This window comes from Hyperoodon ampullatus (genome assembly GCF_949752795.1).
Source record: "Hyperoodon ampullatus genome assembly, chromosome: 3".
Lineage (NCBI taxonomy): Eukaryota > Metazoa > Chordata > Mammalia > Artiodactyla > Ziphiidae > Hyperoodon > Hyperoodon ampullatus.
This window is the reverse complement of record NC_136916.1, coordinates 136,423,140-136,447,606: the sequence shown is the minus strand read 5'-3', so window position 1 is coordinate 136,447,606 and position 24,467 is coordinate 136,423,140. Positions and strand designations below refer to the sequence as shown.

The 24,467-nt window shown below is 37.9% G+C and overlaps 1 protein-coding gene across 1 annotated transcript; it reads right to left on the bottom strand.

Annotated features, from left to right (window-relative positions):
- Nucleotides 1-766: 766 nt before the first annotated feature.
- NAA30 (N-alpha-acetyltransferase 30, NatC catalytic subunit) lies at nt 767-17,520 on the bottom strand (the record flags this gene model as incomplete). The annotated part of the gene is made up of 5 exons (XM_079699741.1): nt 767-904; nt 9,808-9,863; nt 11,630-11,753; nt 16,524-17,304; nt 17,429-17,520. 5 exons carry the CDS (start codon nt 17,518-17,520, stop codon nt 767-769), a joined length of 1,191 nt encoding a protein of 396 aa, XP_079555867.1.
- Nucleotides 17,521-24,467: the final 6,947 nt, after the last annotated feature.

Below are 24,467 nucleotides of genomic sequence, written 5' to 3'. Positions count from 1 at the left end.
TAAACCACTCTGTCACTCACCTGGAAAAAGTATCCAAATTATAAAAATCTGAAATAATTTATTACCAAATTTAGAATTTAAATAAAAACAAAAGTTTGCTTGCAAAGGCCTTAAAGAAAAGGAAAAGGTAGCATGCATTCAAAAACTATAGAGATGAAGACAAATATACTTATCTACACAGGCACTGGCAGACGCAATTTAATTGTTATCTTTACTCATTGTTAAGACACACCCAACCCTACATAACATTTTTTTTCATTCACTAATCACTGAGGTACCAATATTCAAGAATGGAAATTTAATATAGAAAAAATAAAACCTAAAATTGAAGCTTTTCCCCCACCCCCTCAGAAAACTATGGCAGGTTTCATGTGAAATGTTAGTATACTCAAGAGATTTTTACAATCTACATTGGCTTTTTTAAGGAACAAAAATCATGTTCCACTTCCTGGTTCTGTGATAAAATTATCACTGTGTAAATAACAATGTCAGCAGACTTTGCAAATGAACAAACAAATCTTGGCTATCAACTGGCACATCTTGTTGGTACCAAAAGAACTCTTTAAGTTTAAAACAATCTTTTAATTCAGAACAAATGCGCCATGCCAAAGTGCAACAAATATTGTGCGACACTCAAATGAGACACTGACAGATAAGAGCTGCATGGAAATCACTAAATCCACCTGCAAAGCAATTCTGTACAAATTGCATTGCATGCAAAGGTCGATTCTGCATCGTTGGAAAGTTGTTCCTTGATGTCAGTTTCTCAACGCAGCCACAATTTAAGTCGCAGTGCATCAACTCCATTTAAATAGTATCTGAACAGCCTCTTATCTCGAACAAAACCAAGATTTTCATAAAGTTTCAAAGCAGACTTATTCGTTATTTCTGTTTCCAAAACAACCTTCAAAAAAAGAGAAAACTAAGTTATAATTTTATAATATTTGAAACTAATTTATAATTTCATAATTTGACAAATCACTTATAAACAATAAGATCAAATATTTAAGAAAAAGAAACTACATTTAATTGTTTTAGAGTTGATGGTGAAAACAGTAAATATTAATGATGTACAGGAAGAACCCAGAAAAACAGTTATCAGAATTATAAAAGTCATTCTCTCTCAGGGCAAGGCGGGGTGGGAACACTGGGGACATTTTCTTTTCTATTGATTTTTGTGAAATGTTTGGAATTTTTAGCAATGAGAATATACGTTTTATACTAAAACAAAGATGAATTCGTTCCCTGTATAGTGTGACAAAAAAATGAAGAAAAAAATCAACAATCAAAGATTTAAGAAAATAAACCAGTACTTGAAACTATTCAGATTGACCTCCAACTCCTATATTTTCATTAATATGTCATCCTTTATCCTGGCAACAACTACCATATTTGTCTACGGTCAAGACCAGAGTCTGAAAACTATCGTCCTTAGACCAAATATGCCTACTGCCTGTTTTTGTAGATAAAGTTTTATTGAAACACAGCCATGTCCATTGGTCTGCATGATGTTTATTGCTGCTTTCTCAATACAACAGCAGACCTGAGCAGTCGCACCAGAGACCTGTGGGCTGCAAAGCCTAAAATATTTACTATCAGGCTCTTTGTAGAGAAAGTTTGCCAAACCTAGATCAAAGGTACCAAAACTTTAGTGTACCTGGAGGGCTTATTAAAATAGATTGCTGCACCTCCCCTCCAGAGTTTCTGAGTAGGTTTGGGGTGGTGCCCAAGAATCTGCATTTTTAAAAAATTGCCAGGTGATGTTGATTGCTGCTGGTAAGGAGACGACATTCTGAGAACTACATTCTGAGAATGTCTAGACACTATGGATATCAACATTTAACAGAGGTATTAACTTCTATCTGGGCCTTTTAAAATATTACTGAATCAGTGGCCCTGACAATGAAGAACTGATACTTTTGACCATTATGTGATGTTCTTCTACTTTACTTCTACCTTCCCCTACCAAAATATCCTCTATCCCATCCTCCCAACTTTTACATACATAGCTCTATTTGCCTTTCTATTGATTCTCTACCTACCTCACTGAGAATCAACACAGTGAGTCAGTTACTGTCGGGATGTTATAACCCTGAGGTGTTTGGAGTGGGAAAAAAGGGCAAAGTATAATTAAACAAAGGCCCAAGTAAAGCCTATGAGTCTCTTCCTGTTCTATCGCAAGCCATAAAAAAAAATCTGACAAGAATTCAAGCAACAGATATAAATAATAGAGAAAAGACTGTACTTCAACTCACCGGATCCAAAAAACTGATGATCAACTCCTCTACAATTCCGCACATCAGTAACAAGGTCTCCATCCCATCAATGTCTCAAACCTAAAACCTAAGAGTCATCTCTGTACTTCCTTCCTCTCCACACCCCTACATACATCCAAGCATTGAGTATTTCAATTTTCTCTCTTAAATCTCTCTTAAACTGATCCTCTTCTTTCTATCCCCATTGACAACATTCTAGTCTAAGCTGCCATCAACTTTTATTACAAATACAAGAACCTCCTAACTCAAACGTCTCCCACTCTAAGTACAGTGATGCTCGTTAATTCCCTGCTTACAACCATTTACTGACTCTCTTTTGTCCTCAAGAAAACGTCCACAATCTAACAGTAATCTAAAGAGACCTAAAAGGTCCATCAAGATATGGCCTCTACCTACCTTGCTAACTGTGCTTTAGGTCTCCTCCCCTTACTCGCCATGATCAACACTAAACTTTCAGTTTCTGGAACCCACCATTAACTTTCCTACCTTAGACCTTTCACATAAGCTGTTTTCTCTGTCTGGAAGAACACTCTTCCCATCCTCCTCTTCTTGCTTTTGGCCTTAGCATGTCACTTCCAGACTGCAGAGTATCTCTTTCCCCTCATAGTACCCCACAGCACTCGGCACTGCTCCTTGTTCAACTGTACTTTCATTCAATGTTTGATGAATATGACATCTTTCCCAGCTGGTGAACCCAACAATGACAGGGATCATGGGTACCTTGTTCACAGCCATTTCCTCTGCACCTAACACACTGCTTGACACATAGAAGGCTCTTAAACATGTGTTAATTATATATGCCCTTAGTACCTTTCATTATATTACATACATTACATAAATAGGAAACAAACGAAAGTACTGCCAAGCTTTTAAATGACCAGAGTACTTAAACAGAAAGTATCATCTTACGGCAATTACCTATGCAAACAACTCATGAGAGCAAATCACACACTAACCCAAACTTTAAAAAGATCTAAAAACAAGTAATTAATAGTTCAAGATCAAGGGAAAATGTTCCTATAAAAGTTATACAGCAAGCAAACTTGTTTGAGTTGTTGCAGCTTTATTGCTTCTCATATTAATTGTTTTGATTTAACATTTTAGCTGTAATTAGGTGCTGGCATAAAACAGAATTCCAGGAATTACTCAAGAGAATAGTTCCAAACTGGTAAATTGCATTGACCAGACTGGGGTGTTCCAAACTGGAGGATGGCATACATTACTGAACATTAAACAATGAAAATAAAATTAAAAGATGAAACTAAAAATTAAAAGGTGAAAATAAAAACTCAACAATTTCTCTCTGCTCTTAAAAAAATGGAATTTAATGTTCAGTAATGTATGCCATCCTCCAGTTTGGAACACCCTAGTCTGGTCAATGCAATTTACCAGTTGGGAACTATTGTCTTGAGTAATTCCTAGAATTCTGTTTTATGCCAGCACCTAATTACAGCTAAAATGTTAAATCAAAACAATTAATATGAGAAGCAATAAAGCTGCAACAACTCAAAACTTAGAACTGATTTCACAGAAATAAAAAGGAGAGTGACAGTGTAAAAAAAAAAAAAAAACTAATACTTTTTGAAGGCTTACTAAGTGCTATGTAAAGCATTTCACATGCATTATCTCATATTACATGCATTTGTCATAATGTTATTTTCACAAGAACCCTATGAAACAGATATATCTCTAACTTACAAGTGAATGAAACTCAAGGCCATCAGTAGAACAAGAATAGACCAGACTCCAAATGTGAACTAGAGTTTAATAGTATCCACTCTTCTGTACCTGTGATTGCATCCCAAAGTAAAACAAAGCAGTGAATGGGAGATCTAACATAATGAAGGGGATCCAAGTCCATATTCATTAATATCTAGCAATCTGAAATATTCAAAACACAGCTGAGGTTAACTATAGCTACATAAATATACACTTGACGTGTAAGTTAAGAGTTGAATTCAGGTTTGTTGGCATCCTAACAGATTAATAAAATAAAGCCCAATTTACAGAAAAACATTACACAAAGGGCTAACACCTTGGTTAAAATGAAAAGATTCTCTCAGCACACTCACATTCTCTAATCAAAGAGATCATGTATTATTTGACACAACAGAAAACGCCACAAAAAAAGTAACTACTTTTTAACACTTAATTACGAAATTCTTATAAACATACTAAAAGAGAATCTGGGTTTATACTGGAAACTCTCTATAAAATTATTCTTTTAGTCCACATCATGGGAATATTATATAGGAAGCCAAAGCATAATAAGGTTATTTTATTCCTAAAGAAACTTGACCAAGTTGAATTCTACTTAACAGAAAATAAGGGTTACAGTGAAGTTCTACGGATTCTCTCAGGAACAAACCATTGTCAGGATGAGCCAAACCATTACAGTTTAGAAAGCCTTTTTTAATATTACAGGCTAGGAGCTCCTGGAGGGACAGCAAACACTATTTTATTGTCTAGCACCTCACAGGCCTTACACCGACAATGCCGACGGAACAATTTTATTGCTCTTCATAACCTCCCTTTAAGATCAGAATCACCATCACACTGCACAAAGAGACAGATTTAAAAAAGTTAAATGACTTTCCTATAATCACAACAACTATATCGACAGAAGATGGATCTAGAACCCAGGCTTATCATATCCAGTTCTTTAACTAGGCCAAACTACTCAACCAAAAATCCTTACAGTTTAAATAATTCCATTTTACTCTGTTCTTTACCTAACAGCCTCTGTCTCACAGCCAAACTATATGTTTCCAATGAAACTAAAAATGTGAAACATATAATTATTAAACACAAAAAGCTTAAAAGTCATCTTGTACATTACCATAAAATGTATGTTATTTTGTTAACATGTAACAGGTTTATTATTGGTTATTTAAATAAATTTCCCACTGTTGGTGGGAATGTAAATTGCTACAGACATTATGGAAAATAGTGTGATGGTTCCTCAAATTAAAAATAGAACTATCATATGATCCAGCAATCACACTTCTGGGTATACAACCAAAGGAAGTAAAATCAGGACCTCAAAGAGGTCCCCATGTTCATTACAGCATTATCACAGTAGCCAAGATAAGGAAACAACATAAATGTTCATCAACAAATGGATGGATAAAGTGGTGTGCACGCATATATACATACACATACAAACACACACACTCTAGAATATTCTTTGGCCTTAAAAACAGCAATCCTGCCAGTGTGACAACATGGGTGAACCTGGAGGGCATTACCCGAAGTAAAATGCATCAAACATAGAAAAACAAGTACTGCGTGATCTCACTTATATGCAGAAACTAAAATAGTCAGACTTAATAGAAGCAGAGTGTGGAATGGTGGCTCCAAGGGGTTGGGGACAGACAAAAATAGGAAGATGCTGGTCAACTAAAAATGTTTTAAGGTCACATACTGCACACTTAACCTCCATTAAGAAATTCTGATTCCAGTATATTTTCACCATTTATGAGTTAGTTCTGAGTATTAATATCATAGTAACCATACCATAAATCTAAAAAAAAATTTGAAATTTAAATTTCCAGAGATGAAGATTTCAGGGACATCTACAGCTTAAAACGTAAAGTACTGTTCGTCATGCTGCTCCATTCATTCTAATTTATGTCCAAAAAAAGTACATAAAAGTAAATGGCCACCATGTGGGTTCATTATTTTAGGTACACAAGAAAACTCATTCATGTTATTTGTATATATTTTTCTTACTGTCTCCCCTAATGTAAAACCCAAGCTCAAGAAGCTTCTCCTAGTAGCCAGTAAATGTTTGGCAGCCAGACCACATAGAAGAGTAACCAAATTCAAGCCAGATTAGCAATATAGGTAATGCATTTCTTATTCATGAAGTAATGAATCCACTTGTTTCTTTTTTTGATGCTATAACTTTTTAGTCAGATCCAAATATACAGAAAATGGAAAAGATCTTTAGCTACGCTGTTTAAACATATCTAATTCTGATATAAAAAGTTAGGAAAGTCATAGTAAGGCAAAATGAAAAGATCTATTAGACCAGAAGAATAATACCATTGTTATTTGGGCAAAAGCACGATCTACATTTCAACTCTGTGAAATGTACAGATCTACATTTCAACTAACCTCGGTTTAATTCACTCTGAATTTATCTTAAAACGACAAGTGGCAACCAAAAGCAATATAAACATGACTCAAGGTCATAAATAAATTCTGCAAACGGAACAGAAAGTAAAAATTGACTGGATGTGCATAGTAAAGCTTCATAGAGATTTCCAAATGTACCTCTCTTAATAGGCTCATAGATTCAAAAATCTCTCTCTGTAAGATTGAAAAAACAGCAGCACGACCTAAGCAGTAGAAAATGTAATTTAAAACCCTTCCCAAATGTCTTTCTGATAATTTGTCAAAATTTCTTAACACTTTAAAAGAAAGGAAGGTTGGCCTAACTTAATGAAAGTAACATCGCATGTCAGTTATTTTATAATTTGGTCATTGTATTCTTGGAGAATTATAATTTCAAAGTTTTCCTCAGAACAATGAATTATATACAAAACTATTTTTATATATAATTGCTTTTATCAAAAGGTACTTTAATAACTTGGTTAACCCTGCAGATATATTTTTTTCAGATATATTTTTTATGTACACACACGCAAAAAAAAGACGATTGCTGTTCTTAAAAGCTTAGAGAGAAAGCCAAGTTAAAAACTAATTAGATTGGGAGATGGGGATTGACATATATACACTAATATGTATAAAATAGATAACTAATAAGAACCCGCTGTATAAAAAAATAAGTAAAACTAAAAAAAAGAAAAGAACTAAAAAACAATTTTTTAATGAAAAAAAAAATAGACAAATCGAAATTCAAAAGTCCACCCCCCCCCAAAAAAAAGAGGCATAGATAAGATACTGGAGGCACAAAACTGATCATTCAACCAATATTTATGAACCATGTACTCCATCACAAATGCTGTACTAAGTACTAAGAATACAGCAGTAAACAAGAAAAGGTATCTCTGCTCTCAGTGGCTAAGGCACAGTCTCTGAACAAGTAAATTTAAGCATAGTAAGTATTACAGAAAGGGAGGTCAAGAAAACCAGAGAAGGTGCAATTGATTCTGTCCAGAGGATCAAGGAAAACTTAAAAGGAGTTGTTGATATCTGAATTGGGTCTTAAAGACTGAGAAGCATTTTAATAAGCTGAGGAAGACCAAGAAGCTACTGGGTCTAGCAAATACAAAGTAGTTACACTGGAGTGGAGGGGAAAGAAACCAAACCAAACAGGATGAGATGGTAACATAAGGAAGTAGAACCAAACAACACACTACCATCAAAAATTAGAAGGGTAAAGAGGACAGAAGAGTTTGTTGCTTATATGGTTTAAAACTCAATGAAAGGGAAAGTGAAAGCCTAATAAAGAGTAAGCAAGAGTTCTGTCCCTTTCTACAGCAAATCCTTTATCTGAACAATATGGGGCACAGATAACCAATTTTTTTAAACCATGGAATACTTCCCTAGTCCAGAGGCAGAGCTATTCAAACTGCAAAACCCATCCACTTAAAACCATACAACAGAAATAAGTTCATGGAACTATACCCATTTCAGTCTAAGATTGAGTAAAACTCATTGCTTGAAAAGTAAGAAAAATGAATCAGAATTTTAGGCCCACAATGAATAGTTCTACCATAAAATGTATCACTAATTTAGGCCTTAACCTTAAGACTATAACAATATAACCGAAATCTCATCATTCCTCAGAACTTTCAAAGAAAAACCAATACTATTTAAACATTTGATCAGTTAAGGTAAAGCATACTACCTGTCTCATAGGCAGTAACTAGGAGAACTCAGCAAAGGCTTTCATAAGGGACATAATACTCCCTCCTTGTAACATCCCTGTTCACTGGGAACCACACTACTCAGTAGAGGATCAAAACATGGTCTTATCATCCAAAAGATTTCTCCGAACTGTTAATCAGCTTTTGTGAAGCCTGACTTCTATTCTTGATGAGCTGTCTAAGCCAATATAGCCATGGTCCATATTGGACTTACACTGATGAAAAAATTTATATTCAATTTTATACTCAAATTTTAGTTACCAATGATGTAATCAGGGCCACTGTACCTTTTACTTTTTGAAATTAAAAGCTGTGAATATCAGATCCTTTGCCACGTGCGAATTTTCTTATTCGGGGTAAAAAAATTAAATAGCCGTAAATCCCAGGATGTCCTCCCTGTGCTGCCCAATATGTCTGTAGGCCTTCTCATACAACCACCATTTAGTGTGATCTGTCAAACTACGAACTATGAATGTGGACAAGGAGCGTGAGAATACTCTGCTGTACATCTGTATGACATGGAATCCTGTTCATGAGTTACTGTTAAGTGGAAAAAGCAGTTATAGCAGAATAATAACTGTGATTTCATTTGTATAAAAAAGTATGGGTAAACATCTGCATTCACATGTGCTTAGAAAATGGGAGGATGCAAACTGCAAGATTAATAGCAGCTATAAGTGGAAAGAAAGATGAAGAGTTGAAAAGCGTGAAGATGGTAAAAGAAAGGACTTTGCAGCCCAAATACACACACACAAATAATGATGGTTAGTGACTGTGAATAAATTTTGTACCAAAAAAAAACTCCACTTAAAAAAAAGAAAAGTAACCAAAACAAGTTATTTATTGCAGTCTGAGAAAAAAATTACCTAATTTCAAGTATTTTGAGAACTCTCTAAGGCATATTTGCCCTCCAATAATAAAGACAAGTGTTAGTAGTAACACTCATAAAATTACTAGCACAACTCTGGTCCTTCTTAGTCACCACTGTTATATTAAAGATATCTATACTTCCCTAGTTTATACTTATTCCCTTCCACATTACATAATAGTAAATCTTAACATTCCCAACCATCACTATTATTTATTGAGCACCTACCATAGGTAAAGCACAGTGCTGCAAGATACAAAGAAACTACCTGCCTTCAGGCCTTACAAACAAGCTGAAGAGAGAAGACACTTTTATGCTAATTTACAGAGAGCTCTACATTTAAAAAGTGGTTGTCTTTCCCCCCTCCAGCCTTATTATTTAATGCTGAGATTTTTTCAAATGTGAAATGTTCTTCATATGGGCTGACAGTTGGCCCACAGGAAAAAAATATATATATATATATATTATTTAGAGAGAAACCAAAGCCAATACACAAGTAAATTATAATAAGGTTTATAATAAAAGCCACCTTAAATGATTTAACTGATAACAAATCAGAGCTCTGAATACCAGTTATTTACTGAAAATATCTAAAATTTTACCTTTACATTCTGACACAAATTTTAGCTCCCATTATCATCTTAAAATTTGTTCTAGGTCAAAATTCATGTGTTTTTAAATGGAATATAATTTTCAGCACAAGTTACATTTGTATAATAATAGCTTGCAATGAAATCTGCAGTACAATTTATTATGGGCTATTTATAAAAATACCCAGTAGAATACAGCCCAGGATAAAAGGTCTTAAACATTTAGGAAGACTTACCTCATCACAGTCTCCTTCAACCATAGCATATATAGCTTTCTTAACCAAGTTAGTACCTAGAATATAGAGCTGAGTATTAATGAAGTAAAAAATGTAATTAGTTTCTTAAAGATACCTAATTATAATATTCATAAGAAGCAAAGAAATGTCAAATGCTGGGTTCTACCCTGAATGAGATACACAGATTATCTCAAATTAAGTGGGAAAAAAAATTTAGACTTAGAACTGAGAGGCCAATAGGACCTGTGCATAGCAATACAAGTTTCCTCTTGAAAGACCTATCTCCTGATATATATCCTTTTCTCAAGTGTAAATGCTATTTAATTCCAAGAGAAAAGGTAAGATATGGCCAGAGCAACCCAGGAACGTCTTCAGCTGGTAAGAACTCACTCCATGACCTTTGAGCCAATCTTGCCAAAGATCACACCAGAATTGCTGTGACCCAGAGTGCGCCCAAGACACTGTGTTAGTTTCCACAAACCTTATAGTAAGCCTGGGCACACCAAATGATGTCAGTGGTGTGTCTATATCCTAGTTTAGGGTCAGATATACTTAGCACATTAAAGGGAAAACAAATGCTAAATCTGATCTTAAGAGAAGAAATCCAAATTTTCTCTCTCAATTTTCAAACCATGAACACAAGCAAGCACACGTTACATGGGCCATACAAAATATGTCTGAGGGCCAGGATGCAATCTTCAAGCACTGGTTTCTGCCCTCTGAAGTAGCCAATTTGCCTATCATTTGCCATGAGTCCTTACCAGCTCTTTTTAATACATCAAAGACTCAAACTTGGCTTGTATAACAAGCCCAATTCATTAAACATCTTAGTGGCAAACTGTAACACTATAAGAAAAGTTGGCTGAACCTAATGTATAAAGTAAACCTATTCATAATGACTTCTCATGATGTCTCAGATTGTGTGAACCAGTCTTAAACTGGACATACACTCATAGTTTAAAAAAAAAAACTACAAGTGACAAAACTGCTAGTAATTAAATACTGGTACAGGCATCAAACTCTTTTTTCATGAATACTTACTTAGCTTCAGTACCTCTCAGAATTTGCCATGCTCAGACAAGTGCTTTTCTACCTGATCCTCTATCTTGAACAAAGAGCCAGTAGGTCTTAGACACTATGACAGCTGTTCTTAACAGGCTTACATCATAGCCACCTGGGGAACTTTCAGACCTACTTCTAACAGGACAAATAAGATTCTCAAGGGGAGGGGCCTAAGCATTTGTTTTTAAACCACCCAGATGATTCTAATGACCATTATAAACCATGAGTATAAGATTAACTGCAAATGCCAGGAAGGGTAGCCCAGGAAAGAGATGAGTTTGGGAATAGTAGTAAGAAACAATTCTCCTTTTTCCTGGTCCTTCCCGAATTGCTAATATAATGTTTGATGACTAGTACTAAATAATGGTAACAATTTCTCCATAATTTTGCCTTGATTGAGGACCATTTAACCCAAGCACAGACAGCTGCTTGAGTGCTGTGATCAAGCACCCTAATAACGCTATTAAAAACTGCAGAACTTAGTATAATGCAAAGCAGTTTGGATGTGATAAAAAAAAATGTCTGGAGATGAAAACTGATCACCTTCTAATTGTTAGAAAGACAATCTCTCAAATAATTAAACAGTAATAAAGGAAACAATTCATTTTTAGAACATTTTGAAAATATTTTGAAATAAAAGCCATTTTCTTCCCTCAGCTTCATGCTAATTTCTACATACTATTTACATTTAAGTCTTCTGCTTCAAAAAAAAAAAAGAAAAGAACTTAGGCATTTTTTTGTGACATAATATTTTTCTTACCAATGCCATTTCTCCTGTATTTGGAATCCACGGCTAACATGGCTATATAACCTCTGCGGAACATCTTTTTGTGCATATCCAACTTGCAAACGATGGCACCTACACACTCCTCCCCTACCATGGCCTTAAAAATAAACAAACAGTTACAAAGAATACATTGCCATCAGGTATTGCATAATTACCCACAGAAACAGCAGCCAACCATTGGTCAGTGTTTCTGAGGGAGGAAGAAATAATGAGAATTCTAGCAAGAGAGCAGTCACAGAAGTGTCAGAAATCTAAATCCCAGAACTCCTTCAAATGTTCTAGTTTTAAAATCTTTCAACATTCTTTAGGACATGAATTTCTTAGGCTCATTATTAAAGCCTAGGGGAAAAAAAAAAGCAAATTTCCACATGGTAAACATTCAAGTACTTTATGAGGTGCTTATAATTAGTTGCAATAAAGAGCTACATGTTTAAGATTTGGGAAAGGGGAAACATGTGAAAATAATTTTTTTAAGAAAGTCTTTTCATTAGATATCACAAAATATTGTGAAACTTATCAACAGAGTACTATAAATTTATATTTAATTATAATAAAGTTTTAGTGAAAGACAGATAAAAGACATAATATTTATACCTGAATAAGAGTTAGATTTTGATCAGGGAAAAAAAATCTAAAAGAAAAAGGATTATTTTTAAGGTATTCCTTAGATCCTACCCAAGGGGTTTTTGTTACTGAAGGACTACAAAAACTAGATATACGATGGTCTCATTTTTAGGGCTCTCCTGACAGTGTGAGTCATTGCCATAAAGCTCACAGAATATCTAGAACTCAAAACCAAAGCTTCATATTAAAGCAAAAGCTGTAATTTTTATAGAGCTTTCTATTTTAATAAAAATGTACAGCCTTCCAAAGATTACTTATTAAATAAAAGCTAATCAGCCTCCATTTTCATTAAAATTTCCAGTATCACCATTGAAAATATGTTTTTCAAAAATTCCATCACCAACAAAAAGTTCTAGTAAATACTGTACTCTGGTAAATATAAATAGGGCAGTAGTTCCAATTGTTTAATAATGTGTCAGACAGAAATACTTGTTTACTGTAAAGAGCCCTCATAAAAAAAATATGAAAGCTTCAAATCATCTCTTAATAAAATTAACTTTTCAGAAACTATTTCAACAACAAAAACCAGGAAAGGGTTAAAAAAATCAATAAGCAAAGCCCAATTTACACTTAATACCTCTCTTATCTTGAATCTGTTATGACTTTTTTTAGTTCACCATTCTGTAAACTGATTAAAAAGCCTTTTTTTCAACTGTGGAGAAATCTTTAGGCAAGCTAATTCTAATCCATTTCACTCAAGCCTAAACTAGGTCAGGAGGGCTATTAATTTTATTTACTTATTTTAATTGAAGTATAGTTGATTTACTTTGAAGGGATATTAAATTTAACAATCTACACTAATTCATTTCTGTTTTATCAACACAATCCAGAATTATTTGGGGTCAATAAACCTCTAAAATTTATTTCCATTTTCATTCATGATAAATCAATTTGGTTCTTTCAAAATTCTTTTGAAAAGTAAAATTTCTTTCTGTATTAAGTCCTGAAACATATACAAAAGTTGCCTGGTTGAACAGCATTTTCTGATTTGAACATAACTTATTTCAGATAGATGTGTGTGGTTGTATATGTGTGTGCATACATCAGAGATGAGAGGTACATTAAAAAAATTTTGACCTGACCTCATAAGCTAGGAGAAATGGAAATCTATACAAATCTATGATACAAAATTATAGGACAGCTACATTTCACAGTTAATAAACCATCCAAAAGGGGAAAAAATTAAAACCACTAGACACAATATAACTGGACAATACTTTCAACCTGGATAGGCATTTCAAACAAATCTTATTTGTCCTCGGACCAAGAAAGTAATAAGCAAACAAAGTATTATATTAGTTCACTCTTAGACTAGATTGATTTCTTACTAATCAAGAATCTATAGGAACAAAAATCAAGTTGTACACATCATTTAAAAATAAAAGCCCAATATATGATTCACTGTTATTAGTAAGATGTTTAGTGAGGAAGGCCAATTCTGTATTTTTTCCTGATAAATTGCTGATGAATATACACTTACAAGAATCACTGAACTGCATGTTAAGTTTTTACAAATAAAAGCTTCTGCACATACATTTGGAACTCATGCTATTAAAGTGTGTTCTTTTTTTCAAGGATGGGAACTGAAAAATTCCAGGCAAGATTAAAATTTAACTCTACAAGGCCAAATGCTTGTCAATCTATAAAACTTGAAAAATTTAAGTTGGGTGAAATACGGATTCCCAAATTCCAGAATATCACAAATAGGAAAACAGAGAAATCTGGAAATTTAAATTTAGAACAAATAGCAGAAGTACTATAGTATATCACTGGTAATAAGTTTAAGAAGTTCAAAAAGGCACCAACAACTGAAAATACCATGAACTCAAAAGAGACAGAGATAAATTAGTTAAGTACAGAGTAAATGACAGTGCCTCCCATTTGTACAATACCATACTTTCACATCTGTTACAATTATTAGCAAGGATCATTAGAAACTGTCACTTTTGTTAGTCAAATATGGTCAAGTATTGGCGATTTTCTAAGGTTCTACCGTATATATTCCATTTGATCCACTGCAGGTTACTCATGGAAACCAGGAACATTCTGGAGATTTCTAGTCTCTTAATATTGATGTCTGCAAGGACAACTATTACTTGGTGAAGCATAACTTGGTGACACAAGGATCTTGGCTGAATGACTCAAGGGTATGTCATTTTTCAGCTTCTTAGCTGTTTCCATAATGACAGGCCAGGAGACCCGGGTTCTAGCTTTACATCTCTGGACACTAAATATCTGGAGATGTGAACATTTTAAGTCGCTCTGGTCTTTAAATTTTTTTTCATTAAAAAAAAATGAAGCTGAACTAGATTATCTCTAGGACCCTTTATAGTTCTAAAATAGTATGAATTGAAATAAACATACACTTATATTTGTTTTAAATTAGTTCTCATGAGAAATTCAAATTTTTTAAACACCAATATAAAGGCCCCAGTTCCAAATGGCCTCTGATTTTTTAACTATTGTTTTATGCTCAATACGTCCAGATCCATACTTGCATTAGTAAACCTTACAGGTCAACCACTTGCGTATTATCACAATTTCTAGATATTCAGAGTTTAATGTTAAACAAACTGGCTATTAAGGGTTAAAGGTCAAATTAGCTGTTGAATTGGGAGGAGTCTATGTAAAATCAAAGTAAAGTTTACTAATATGCAGTTTATCAGAGTTTAAAATAGCAGACAAGTTGAGAGAGGTCTAGGTAATACCAGAACTCAAAAGTTGACTAATCACACATACACAACTATTTTCTGGAATTAACAGAAATACATACACTATTTCAATTTAAAGTGTAACTAAATTGTATGCTTTTGTGAATTAACTTACAATTAAATCAATCTACAATCGTCAGCATTTGTAATAGAATTTGATATGACATTTATAATAATGCTATGAAAACCATCTTCCCATATTCATTTGACACAGACGTGTCTTAGAACTTCTATTTTGATGCAACGGTTAGAATCCTGTAAGAGCAGTTTTGTAGAATATAAAATAGGTCCCAGTTTAAACAAACATACTAAACTGAAGTTTAACAAAGTGAATGCAGAAAACAGCACAGCTACCATTATCAACAATACTGAGGTTATATTTTCAGATCCCCACCAAGCTATAGAATCAAAAAGACAGATTTCTAAAGTATTGTCAAAGCATCTTACAGGGAATTAGTAAATGCAATTAAGTCAATTCTAAAACAACAAATAATGGTAGTGGCTTTTCCCTTCACATATCATGAAGCACTCCTTAAAAGCATGTTATCTTTCTTCAATAAAATTCAATGGAAACAACATGCTTGTGAGTACATGATACAAAGCACATACCTGCCATCAATATTTAAGTGAAAGGTTTCATACAGACTGAAATTGGTCAATATTATTGGGAAACTATTGGTACTACTAGTACTACATAAGTCAAACAAAAAAAATATTCAGCTTGTTTGGTTAAGCCAAGTCTTTTTTACTCATATATTAAGCAAAAAATTTCTGTCAACTACATTACACACAAGCCAGCAATAGTACTAGAACTTAAGCATATCTATGACCAGCTTCTTTAAAAAAAAAAGAAAAAAAATTAGATTAGTTAACAATTTCACACTTAGTTTCCTACACTCCCAAAAAGGGTATTTTGTTCAAGTTTCAGGAGTCTTTCAGCCACCAGAAGTGTTAGTAGCGCCTTCTGCAACCGTGCACCAGAAAGCAGGCTGGCTACAACTGTTAACTGCCCTGCTGAAGTAAAAGGAAACAATCTCCATAATTATGGAATACGCTCCTAAGATTTAATTCTCCAGTGTGGCCACAGCAAGTTTACTGACAATCATGTTCACCAAAACATGTTTATGCATACACTCTTCCCTGATTATGGCTGTAATTGAGAGATTAATAAGGCCTGTATCCGAACAGAACCATGTTCAAATTAAATGACTGCAAAGTGCTTTGAGGATGAGGGAGGATAATTCAAGACGGTTAAACATGATTATAAGCTAATGTAAACAGGATACAAGACCCCCAACATGCATCACACAGGCTTATTGCATTTACATCAGTATCAAGTTAACCCGGATCATGAAGCCTTACCTTCAAAGCAGTTTCATTAAATAATTAGGAGTGCATACACGCACTTTACATCACGTAACGTACTATGAAATGCAGGATACATCCACTGCCACTCCAGCCCTCACACTCCCTGCCCCGCACGGCCTGGATCTCTCTGCTGGGTTCACCCTTTTTTCATTCCACCCACTTACCAAGAAGCACAGCTGTGGCCAGTTGTGGATAAAATATCTATAGGTATAAATGGAGTAGGGTTCAGACAGATCTTTGGTGATCAGTCTCATGATATCGGGCATTTGCAGCTCGGATTCATATCGGACATAACGTATAGTCCGATCCTCCCCAGGCTCAACCTCCCGGCCTGAAGGGCTTCTCAAACTGCAGCCGGCGGTCAGGGATGAAGACAGCAGCCGCACCTGCTCGTCTTCCTCCTCCTCCTGCTCCGGGCCCTCCGCCAGTCCATTGCGGGCCGCCGTGGGATCGCTCGCCGCCGCTGCCTCTGCGGGGCTGGGGAGCGCAGTTCTTGCATTATTGGGGAGGCAGGGAGGGGGGCTCTCGCCCGAGTGTACCCCGGCTCCTTTTGTTGCAGTCGCTCTGGGACCCCCGGCGGGGGTGGCCGTGACCGTGGCCGCCTCGGCCGCGCTCAAAACCTTGCTCTTGAGGGAGGCGGCCGTCCGGAGGTGCCGCAGTTCGGGGTTGATCAATCCGTTGAGCTGCAGCTGCTCCTGCGGCGGCTGGGGGCAGCGGAGGCACGGATGCCCCTTGGCCGCCGCCGTCGCCTCGCCGCCCGCCGGGCTCCCGCCGCCGCCGCCGCCGCCACCGCTGGCTTCGTGCTCCTCGTCGTCCTCCTCGTCCTCGCTGCAGCAGGCGAGGGCGGCCCCCGCCGGGAAGGGACAGCGGGGCTCGGCCGCCGCCGAGGCCGGAGGTGCTGGTGGTGGGAGGAGGCTGCTAGGCCCAGGCGGTACCTCCGCCATCCTAGAGGAGACACAGACCGAGAGGGGAAGACATGAGACCCGGCGTGCGAGCGCGGAGTAGAGGTAACGGGGGGCGGGGGGCGGCGAGGGTCGGGGGGGAAACAAAGGCAGAAACCGTCCCTCACAGAGCTGGCGCCCCAATTCCGCGGGCCCCCCCCAACTCTTCAGCGCCGCCCAGCTGCTCAGCCGGCCACCGTCCCCGTCCGCACGCGCCCATCCGCCAGCCCTGTCACCCGCGGCCCCTCCCCGTCCCCACCGCAGGCTCACCCCGCACAGGTCCCCGCCGCCACTGCCGCCACTCCTCTTCCTCCTCGGCTGCCGCCGCCTCCCGCACCGCCGCTGCTGCCTCCACCGCGGCCAAGGCTCACACTCAGCCGCCGTCGCCGTAAAGCGCCTCGGCTGTTACCCCGGGTAAAGTTTCCTGGGCCTGGCTTTACGACACTTCCCTGCCTGCCGGCTGCCGGGGCCGAGGCAAAGGGGCGTGAAGGGAGGTGACCTGTGGAGGGGCGGGGACGAAGGTGTCTCCTACGGGCCCCGGGGGAGGCCGCGTGCTAATGGGTGGGGCTGTAGGGCGGGGAAGTTGCAGAGAGCTTTGGAGTCACCAGCTCCCAACCCACTGTCCTCGGCCTTGGGGCTCAACCGCGGATCTTGCAACGCGAGGCCCGGGAAGGATGGGCGGGACAGGCGCTCCCACGGAGCTGCCGCGAAGCCCGCCCGCTCCGGGCCTGCTGCTCCGGCCTTGGACAAGTCTCCTAAAAATGCTTTTCCTCAGCTGTACAACGTTTAACCTTAGATCTGACCGGGGGTGGGGGGAGGGCTACCCGCGTCCCTTAAAAATGGAGCAAATCTGGAGAGAAAAACCCCTGAAAAGGAGAGGAAGTTAAAAACTTTGAACTGTGAAAAATATGGGAATGACTGATGAAACCTGGTCGTTTGCAATGTGAATTAGGTTTAGTCTTTGCCCCTTCGAAGCAAGAGAAAGTGGACAGGTAGTCCTCTTCCTCTCTCCTTATCCCCTTCACCCCGCCCAGGAAAACTAGAAGTAAATGGGATTAACAGGTGTGGGGGCAGCTGCAAGCACGCCTGGGGAGGAGTTAGAGATGTTGAAAGAGAGTGACAATGGCTAAGAAGCACATTCCTAAACTTGTGACCCGAACTATGATAGGGTGAGAAGCACCAGTCAAGAGGTGTCCTGAACCTGCTCCCCGCCTGCTCTTAACAAGTGGTCCCCCTGCACGAATGCAGAGGGAAGAGAACTGCCGCACGCGCCTGAGCGGTAGGTTCCGCTCTTTCCGCTCTAGTCCACAGCCACGATTTCCATAAGAGGAACACAGGTAGCGTTAACTCACCAGCACACGGAGGAAGTTAAGTTTTTTAAACTGAATGTAGAACTGGGCAGGTCTGCAGCAGATGAATGTTTTCAGGGATATAATTCTCTGACTGTTTGCAATTTTTGCCGTAATCTAAACTAAAAAGTAGAATACATTGTAGCGTAACTGTTAGATGGCTCTTAAGGTCCTTGTCACTAAAGATGTTAATCAAGTACTATCACCTTCTATCTAGAAGGTCAACCTATGGTGATAAAAATAATATAATGTGTTACTATGTGCCAGGCACTGTCCTAAATATCTTACATGTATTTATTAACCCATTTATAAGTTTTTATAGAAATACATTTGTGCACAAATAGACATGTAGAAGCTTATTTATTTCAGCCTTGTCTATAGTAGGAATAAATAATCCCAGACCACCTAAGTATCTATCAATACAGGAATGATCTTATGATACATAAATACTATAGAATATTACTGTTAATTATGTAATTGTTTAAAAGATTGAAACAGACATATATTGGCACTCCTCCCGCTACTATAGCTGCATTGCAGATTACCCCACAGCATGTGGTATAAAACAACTATTTATGCTCACAGATTCTTGTGGGTCAAGAATTCATACAGAGCACAACAGGGATGACTTTCTCTGTTCCATCATGCATAGGGCTTCAAGTGGAAGACTGGAGGCTGAGGACTGGAATCATCTGAAAACTTTTCACTCTCCTGTTGATGGTTGATGCTGGCTGGAGACCGCAGTTTGATCTCATGTAGACCATGTTGTCTTTTAGTATAGGCTAGTTTGGGCTTAGTCACAGCTTAGTGGCTGGGTTCCAAGCGCAAGTATGCCAACAGAGAGAGAGAGCCAGGTAAAAGCATATTGCCTTTTATCACTGAGCCTTAGAAATTATGCAGTGTCATTTCTGCTGCACTCTATTTGTCCAGGTTCCAGAGGAGGGGAAATAGACCCTATCTCTTGATTGGGGAGAGGCAAAGTTCTTAAAGAGCATGTGGGACCAGAAGTATTGGATGTGGCGTCTTTGGAAATTACAAGTTGCCACAGGTGCTTACATGGAAAGACCTCCTAAATACCTTAAGGGTAAATAAATGAGATGTATAATAAGTACAATGTGATCCAATTTATGGTTTTTAAAAAGTACAAAACAAAGCTGTATTTCCAAATGTACATACAATGTTTAAAGATACGTCTGTTTCAAACCACAATTAAATATTTGTGTAGTTTTATTTTACATGCCATGTGGTTCTTAATCCTACTAATCCTATCTGTTATACATAAAGCCATGAATATGAGTGTCCTTAGCTTTGTTTTATCCTAAATGAAAGAAAAGGCATACATCAAATTTGAGGGCTATAGAATTTAATCAAAGTATGAATATTAGTATATTGTTTTACCACCTGTAATCCTGGAACACTATGAGATTCCCAGGTAAAGTGTTTTAGTTAACAATTTGATTCTTCCCTTTGAACTTGTGGTGGGGAGGGGTGAGTGCTGACAGTCTGCTCTTTGATCCTCTTTCCCTTTGAGAACAGAGGTTGGCAATCCCCATTGTAGGCACAGATTTTGCTTGTAGAACTGAGGCCCTAGGAGAGTATGAGGAACCAGAGAGTGCTATGGTCAAGTGGTCCCCATTTCCAGTACTTTCAACCTCATTCTAACTTTCATAACCTGCCCAAAGACATGGACAGGCTGATTCACATATCTGCATCTGGACTGGGGAGAATTATGTATTCCTACCTACATATTAAAGCTATCGAAAACTCTTGGTTTTCAATTTAGCTCTGCTCCCAGCACAGCACTCTAGAATTATCTTACCCGTCTTCCAGGCTTGCTTCATCCAGCAGCAGCTATCCTTGACCACTACAGTGCTTGCTTCACACTCCTCAGCAGATGATTCTGCCACCGTTTCACTAAGAAAAATGAAGAATTCCATAGGTGCACTCCCACAATGTTCTCCCCTCCTATAAATGCATCTATATCTGAGCTTACTCTTTTTTTTTTTTTTTTTTGCGGTACGCGGGCCTCTCACTGTTGTGGTCTCTCCCGTTGCGGAGCACAGGCTCCGGATGCGCAGGCTCAGCGGCCATGGCTCACGGGCCCAGCCGCTCCGCGGCATATGGGATCCTCCCAGACCGGGGCACGAACCCGTATCCCCTGCATCGGCAGGCGGACTCTCAACCACTGCGCCACCAGGGAGGCCCTGAGCTTACTCTTAACCTCCTTCCCCCCAGTCTTAGTGGGAGGGAGACGGCCCAGTTCTTCAAGACTAACGCCTCCCTCCACCTGTAAGCTTGATGCCATCTCTTTCAGTCTTCTTTGGGACTTGTCCCATCATTGTTTCTCTCACCTGAATTGTCAGTGGTACCTTTGCTAGCTACTGCCTCAAAGTTTATAAATGTGCTCCATCTGGAGACCTGCTACCATGGCTTCTTTCTCTTCTTTCTATCACAGTGAAACTGCTAGTCTGCAATAAATAGGTAGCCACTCACTGTCTCCACTCAGGTGCAAGTTTGCTCTTCAACCAATTGGTTGGCTTCTACCTCAGCCCTTCCACTAACACCTTAATGGCAAAAGTCACGCTTTATGGGAATTCCCAGGCAGTCCAGTGGTTAGGACTCCGCCCTTCCACTGCAGGGGGCATGGGTACCATCCCTTGTTGGGGAACTTAGATCCTGCAAGCCGCAGAGGTTGGCCAAAAAAAAAAAAGAAAAAAAAAGTCACCCGTTATAAAGGCTAGACCCAATAAACTCTTTTCCACTCTCATGTCCCTTTATTCCTCCGTGGCATTTGATCCTGCTGTGCTCTACTGAAAACTCTTTGCTTGGCTTCTGTCATACCACTATCCTTTGCCCTCCTTCTCTGAACATTTCTTCTCTGTTTTTCTTGATAATAGTGGTCTACAATCATAATAGTAGTAGCTAGCGTTTATTGTGGGCCTACCCCATACCAAGTATGTTATAAGCAGTAGCCCATTCAGTTCTCACAATAACCCTATGAAGTATGCAGTATGAATTGGTGGTTAGAAGCCAAACCAGAATTGAGTTGCCAGCCTATTTCTGTGTCAATTACTGCAAAGGGGCTGGGCTTACTTTTATATCAATTAGGTCTATTTGAGGCTGAGAGTAAGATGAGCTTCTTCTGATTATGGCTTGGAGGGCAGGAGGGAGGCATAAAGAAATGTCTATAATAAAAGTGGCTTCAAATCCTGGCTCTGCCACTTACTAGCTATGTGGTCTTGGACAGCTTAATGTTTCAGGACTTCAGATTCCTCTTATTGAACGTGGGTAATATATTACATGCCTCATAGAATTTTGGAAGTGTTAAATGAATTAATATACGTAAAGTGTTTTAGACTAGCACAAAGCACATAGTAAGGCCTCAGTAACTTTTAGCCTGTCTCCCATCCCACCCTCCATCCTCAGCACTTCTGCCACTGCTGTCCTCATAAAATGCAAACTGATTATGTCAGTCTCCTGTTTAAATCTCTTCAGTGACTCCCCATTGCCTAATAATCAAATCTAAACTTTGGTTGGGGTACTTTGGCCACAGATAACAGAAAAACCAACTCAATCTAGTTTTTAAATAAGTGAGTGAATTAGATCATGTAAAAGAGATCAGAAGCAGGGTGAAGTTCAGGGTTAGTTGATTCAATGATATTATTGAGAATCCAGGTTTTTTCCTCTCTTCTGCCATTCATAGAGTCAGCTCCATCCTAAAGCTGGTTTAGAACAGACACGTTGATCATTACAGGGACTAAGTCTGTGAAACTAGTCCAGGAAAGTTAAATTGTTTTGTTTGAATATTGCATTAAAACACAAACTGTGTGATATAAAATGCTTGTTTTATTACTTTTTTCTGAATGAGGAAGTATAGAAATGATCAAGACATTGAAAAGCTAGACTTAGCATGATATGAATGTAATGCTAAGAATAGTGCCTCAGGACTCACTGGGGTGGGTAAGTCTCTAGTCCTAATATATTTTGATTTGTTACTCCTTTTAATATGTGTACAAAACTGTAAAGCCTAAAATGCAACCACAGTGAGGAAATAAAAATATGGTGACCAAGATATTTGTAATGTTATATTTATACACTGTAATGGAAGTCTCCAAGTAACCTCACAGCTGCTTCTCAGAGTTCCCATAGGACAAACCTTTGAAGTTCAGGGAGGGGCTAATGGTCCCTTTGATCTCCTTAGTCTTTTTGCACTTCAGGGAGCTTTGGAGGAGAGCAGTTTTGCTTATCACTGGGCCTATTGTTCAAGCAAAAGAAAAAGCAACTTCCTAGATCTATTGAGATAGGTGGTGCAGGTGAGGGACTTTCCCAGACTAGCTGTCTGAACTGCTGCTTATGGCCTGACTATTTCAAGAGGTAATTCTGCCCGAGTTAGCCTCTCCCCAATCCACTTCCAGTAACTATACAGTTAGTTAATTGCCTCTAGCCTCTCCTTTAGTCTTGTTTTAAAATGTCATTTTATTTGTGCTTGGCATAATAATATGTGCATTAGTTTACTTTCTAAGCCATTTCATGAACTATTCTTTTTTTTTTTTTTTTTTTTTTGCCACGCTGTGCAGCGTGTGGGATCTTAGTTCCCCAACCAGGGATCAAACCTGTGCCCCCTGCAGTGGAAGCCCAGAGTCAACCACTGGACCACCAGGGAAGTCCACAAAATGTTCTTTAATAAAATTGTTTCCCCTTGAGAAATACGAAAAACTTTGAACATAAGGATATTTAAGTTAAATTTAAGATGATTATAGTTTTGTAGTGTCTCCTCGTAGCATCTGCATTAAAGGTCATTGCATTATTAAATCTATTCAGTATAAAATATTTTTAAGTATATCTCTGCTGCATGAAAAATATTAATGCCTATCCTTTAGTCTTAAATTTTGAAACAACTAGGAATTCATTTTATTACAGAAATTTTTTGATAACCCTTGGTGTTTTAATGAAAGTAATATACACTCATTCTGAGAGAAATCCTGAAAAATGTAAGGAAGAAAAGCAGTTTACATGTGATGATCTTCAGAAATAATCACAATTTACTCTTCAATGCATTTCCTTTCAATTTTTTATTATGTAAATACAGTATATACTATGAAATTTCTTTTTATGTGGGAGAGATTAGCTTATTCTATATATGTAATTTGTGTACTTTGTAAAGAAACTTAATATTATATTATTAATAATATTATTATTTTCCCATGCATTTAAAGATAACTATGTTATGAATCATAATTTATTTAGTCCCCTATTGTTGAATGAAGGTATCTTTTTTTTTAAGAATTAAAAACAACTGGCCAGTGTATCAGTGTTTTTTTTCCACTAGACGCTTGAAAAATTAATTTGAAAAATTTCTTGAAGCATTTGTACATGTACACATATATCTGTTAAGCGAGTACAAGATGCAGGACTAAAGTGCTGAGTGAAGGACTCCCAGCATCCCCAGGACCACCACCATCACAACATGTGTCCTCTTTATTTTGATATGCACTTGCATCAATTAGAGTACCTCTTTAAAGAAAGTTTGGAGAAGTTGAATATAATTAGGCTATTTCTCTTATTCATGCACTTATTCATTCATTCAGTAAATATTTATTGCTCCCTGGTCATGCATTGTACTATCAAGGTGAACAGGGGAGACTCAGCCCTGGCCCTCACTGAGCCTGCAGTCCAGATGAGAAGGACAATTAAACCAGAGAATTTAATTATATACAGAAAGGGCTTTGACAAGGAAAGCAGTGATTATAATAGGAGCACACAGCGGGTACAGCTAAGTTTTCCCGATGAAGGTGACATTTAACCAGAGACTTGAAAA